We start from the raw sequence: 5000 nt of genomic DNA, 5'->3' as shown, positions 1-5000 counted from the left end.
TGTCTCTTGTTTTCATTTCTTCGCCTTGCTCTTCTTCTCTCAGGCGTCTCCATGTTTTATTCAGGTGTTCAGTATCAGATTTTTCTGTGAAATAAAAACAGATTTTCAGAGACGAGTCAGAGCTCAGAATTACATATTCAGCTCACATCGTGTTTCTGTATATGAAGAGTTTCACACGCCTGCTGCTCAGGCAGAAATAAACCTACAGCAGAAATATTCCAGTTACCCATCCATCCATTATCTATACCACTTTTCCTGTTCGGGGTCGCGGGGGGTCTGAGCTGATCCCAGCTGTCATTGGTCGAGAGGCGGGGTTACACCCTGGACTGGTCACCAGCCAATCACAAAGCTGACATATAGAGACAGACAACCAGACACACTCACATTCACACCTACAGACAATTTAGAGTCAGCAGTTAACCTAACCAGAATGTCTTTGGACTGTGGGAGGAAGACGGACTATCAGTATAGAACTTGCACAGAAAGGCTCTGCCCAATAGGGATTCGAACCAGGAACCGTCTTGCTGTGAGGAAACAGTGCTAACCCATGCACCACCACCTTGATTCACTTTTAATGTGATATTAACGTGAAACTCAGCTGAAGATAAGGGTTAGTTCACTGACTGACACACCTGAAACGTGAGTCACTGAGCTGATCAGTGAATAGAATGTTCAATAAGGAGAGAGACGTCGTTTCCTCACAAAGGATCTTTGGCTGGTTTCAGACGCATACAGGAAAATATTCAAAAGACAAAACTGATGTTAGAATAAATCTGAACTGTTGGAGAACTGAATTCATTTTTATATTCAACATGTTGAGAAGTTTGAAGTCTTTTGTAGGTTTGACTGTTTCTGTAGTTTTTAAATGTTTTTGTAGTTTGTTTCTGTAGTTTTTGGTTGTCTAAAGTTTCTGTTGGACTCTTGATATCAAACTTTGATGTTCAGAGTTGCTCTCGATGTTGGGCCGTCCAGCTCATGGACTGAAGAGCAGAAAGCTGCAGCAGTATGAATGTTTGACGAGTGATATGAAGGACGGCTCCTTAAAGACCTGAAAGATACTGAAAAGGCAACTTCATTCTTTAAACACTGAAATGACTTTTAGAGTGTGTTCTGATCTTTTTATGATCTGAAGTTTTTTTAAGTTGAATTCAGGATTCAAAACAGGAAGCTCTGTTTATTTTCAACCTGAAATTTAAATTAGCCCTGAAAGTGTTTCCTGTACGGACTTAACCTGACCAGGTGTCCGAGCTACATTTACGACTGACACTTTGGCCGGTCTGCACTCTCTCTCTCTCTCGCTGCTGGAGTTCATGTTACAAGCAGCGACATTTTGCTCTGCTGGAGATTTTTTGTTTTTTAACCCTTCAGTGATGTCTCAAATAAAATACGAACTTTTAAATGTCGTGTTTTAATTGTTTTCTGCAGCTGGTTCATGCTGATGTGAGGGTGCAGTCTCTGTTTAGCTACAGCCACCCTCCCCGCATGCTAAGCTCCTCCCCACAGACTTAGCTCCTCCTCACAGGTTTAGCTCCTCCCCACAGACTTAGCTCCTCCTCACAGGTTTAGCTCCTCCCACACACTAAGCTCCTCCCACAGGCTTAGCACCTCCCCACATGCTAAGCTCCTCCCCACAGGCTTAGCTCCTCCCCACAGGTTAGGGTTAGTGGTGGTGGTTGTTGGTTCTCAGCCAATGGAGAGTCAGTGTTTGATCACTAATCAATAATTCAGCCTTTGTATAAATAATTAAATAAAAAACATTAAATATTGATTTCCTGCAGCTCTGAATGAACCCCACTCTTCACCGTCTCCATGGTAACAGAAACATGAACAGTCCTTTGGTCTCTGACATCACTTCCTCTTTCTGTGCAGGTCCAGTGACAAACGCCATCATCATGGCGGCTCCGGCGAACATGTTTCTTCCCGACAGTCGGCCCGCCCTCCCTTTGCCGCGCTTCAGCCGACACCTTCACACCGCTGAGGGCGACGGGGGGGAGGCGGGGGAGGTGTGTGTACGGCTCGGACTCTACTCACAGGTAAGTCTGCAGGGTGGACGATACCTTTATCTCATAGAGGCTTTTATTTTGAAAGGCTCTTTCCTTGTTTTCAGGAAGAGGAGGAGTCATACCTGCAGAAAGCTGATAGGCTGAATGCTTTGATCAACGCTGTGACAGACAAGGTGAGGGGGGCGGGGCTTGTGAGGATTTATTAAGGTTACGTGATGTGACGTGTTTGAACATCCCCCTCAGAACTGCACACACACACATACATACACATACACACACACACAGACATACACAGACATACACACACACAGACACACACACACACACAGACATACACATACATACACATACACACACACACAGACACACACATACACATACACACACACACAGACACACACACAGACACACTCTTACAATGGGGAAAAAGTTGCACCAGTTTGAAAATATTTGTGTGTGTGTCTGTGTGTGTGTGTGTGGGTGTGTGTGAGTGTGTGTCTGTGTGAGTGTGTCTGTGTGTGTGTGTGTGTGTCTGTGTGTGTGTCTGTCTGTCTGTGTGTGTGTGTGTGTGTGTCTGTGTGTGTGTGTGTCTGTCTGTCTGTCTGTCTGTGTGTGTGTGTGTGTGTGTGTGTGTGTGTGTCTGTGTCTCTGTGTGTGTCTGTGTGTCTCTGTGTGTGTGTGTCTGTGTGTGTGTGTGTGTGTGTGTGTGTGTGTGTCTGTGTGTGTGTGTGTGTGTGTGTGTGTGTCTGTGTCTCTGTGTGTGTCTGTGTGTCTGTGTGTGTGTGTCTGTCTGTGTGTGTGTGTGTGTGTGTGTGTGTGTCTGTCTGTCTGTCTGTCTGTGTGTGTGTGTGTGTGTGTGTGTGTGTGTGTCTGTGTGTCTGTCTGTCTGTGTGTGTGTGTGTGTGTGTGTGTGTGTGTGTGTGTGTGTGTGGGTGTGTGTCTGTGTCTGTGTGTGTCTGTGTGTGTGTCTGTGTCTGTGTGTGTCTCTGTGTGTCTGTGTGTGTGTGAGTGTGTGTCTGTGTCTCTGTGTGTCTGTGTGTGTGTGAGTGTGTGTCTGTGTCTCTGTGTGTCTGTGTGTGTGTGAGTGTGTGTCTGTGTCTGTGTGTGTGTGAGTGTGTGTCTGTGTCTCTGTGTGTCTGTGTGTGTGTGTGAGTGTGTCTCTGTGTGTCTGTGTGTGTTGCAGTCTGTGTTCGGTGACGGGGAGAATTCGAAGGTTCGTGTTTCCGAGCTGGAAGAAGAAGTTCAAACTCTGAAGAAAGTCAACAAAGATCTTTACGACTTCAGCAGCCAGTTGCTCACCAAGCCCACATAGACACACACACACAATGTACACAATGTACACACATACACAGAAACCAACACAATGTCCTGTGACTTTTCCTTGTTTCAAAATAAAAGCTTTTGTTTTTTCTATGACTTCCTGTCTGCTGTGAGTTCATTATTAAAGACAGAGGAAGTTTCTGAATATCCACACCTCAGTATACTGAACATTTCAGTATGGATACTAACTTCCTGGTTTCATGCAGTATGGATCGGATGCTTCCTTTCAGGAAATTAATTGTATTTTACCCACAATGCTGTGCGAAATTAAATGTAAATCGTCATGTCCGCCTCCAAATCAAAACAAACGAGCGTGGATTAATTTAATACATTTTTAATCTACAGTTAAAGTCCCGACTGAAATCACTACTTTAAATTAACAACAGAAAATAAAACAAATATCTGCATTATTATAAAACCTTTCCCCCTCCATTTAAATAATGATTTCACTATTTAAATGAGTCTTTATTGGTTTATTTTATATTCTGTATATTACTGTCTTTCATTTGTTCTTTATGTACTGTATGTTATTTAGTTATTTAATCTTTTACTTGATTTACATTGTGATATTGTTTTTTGTTTACCTGACTGTATATGAGCATTACTCTTTTTGAATAAAGATAAACAAAAAATGTTTTAAACGGGTGAATGCGGCCGGTTCGGGAAACGTAAATGACGCCACTTCCATACTGAATGAATCAGAAGTAGGAACAAATATCTGCCTACTGAATAGTAGGTACTAAACAGTATACAGCAGATAGTAGATACTAAACAGCAGATAGTAGGTACTAAACAGTATACAGCAGATAGTAGATACTAAACAGCAGATAGTAGGTACTAAACAGTATACAGCAGATAGTAGGTACTAAACAGTATACAGCAGATAGTAGATACTAAACAGCAGATAGTAGGTACTAAACAGTATACAGCAGATAGTAGATACTAAACAGTATACAGCAGATAGTAGGTACTAAACAGTAAACAGCAGATAGTAGATACTAAACAGTATACAGCAGATAGTAGATACTAAACAGTATACAGCAGATAGTAGATACTAAACAGTATACAGCAGATAGTAGGTACTAAACAGTAAACAGCAGATAGTAGGTACTAAACAGTATACAGCAGATAGTAGGTACTAAACAGTAAACAGCAGATAGTAGGTACTAAACAGTATACAGCAGATAGTAGGTACTAAACAGTATACAGCAGATAGTAGATACTAAACAGTATACAGCAGATAGTAGATACTAAACAGTAAACAGCAGATAGTAGGTACTAAACAGTATACAGCAGATAGTAGGTAGAGTCAGCAGCCTCCTTCAAAATAAAATAAAGCAGCCTCCTACTACAAAATAAAACAGCAGCTTCCTCCTTCAAAATAAAACAGCAGCTTCCCCCTTCAAAATAAAACAGAGTTAAAGTGAAGCTGCTCCATCGTCCCTTCTGGGCCTCCGTACATGTGTGGTGGTGACTGTGTCTGCAGAGACTCTGTCCTCTGACTGGATTTTACTGTTCTGCTTTGTAACGGTTGACTCGGGACGTTTCTGGGCGGAGCTGGTGTGTTTCCTCCAGCCAATGACAGCGCAGCAGGTGAGTTTAGGAGTGGATACAACTCAGTGATTGGTTGATTCAAAGCGGTGAATATGACGGACGTGGACGTAGCAGCGAAGAAGA

At 42.7% G+C, this 5000-nt stretch overlaps 1 protein-coding gene across 1 annotated transcript in view; it reads left to right on the top strand.

Annotated features, from left to right (window-relative positions):
- Positions 1-3419, top strand: part of wdr18 (WD repeat domain 18) — a 23848-nt gene extending 20429 nt beyond the window's left edge. The window contains exons 8-10 of the mRNA XM_061034779.1: positions 1870-2033; positions 2108-2176; positions 3187-3419. Of these exons, the coding sequence (XP_060890762.1) occupies positions 1870-2033; positions 2108-2176; positions 3187-3315 (362 nt within the window). The 3' untranslated portion in view covers positions 3316-3419. The remainder of the gene's footprint in view (positions 1-1869; positions 2034-2107; positions 2177-3186) is intronic.
- Positions 3420-5000: the final 1581 nt, after the last annotated feature.

The sequence above is a fragment of the Labrus mixtus genome, chromosome 3, assembly GCF_963584025.1.
Source record: "Labrus mixtus chromosome 3, fLabMix1.1, whole genome shotgun sequence".
In the NCBI taxonomy this organism is placed as follows: Eukaryota; Metazoa; Chordata; class Actinopteri; order Labriformes; family Labridae; genus Labrus; species Labrus mixtus.
The sequence above is the reverse complement of the archived record's forward strand: the minus strand, read 5'-3'. Positions and strand labels throughout refer to the sequence as shown.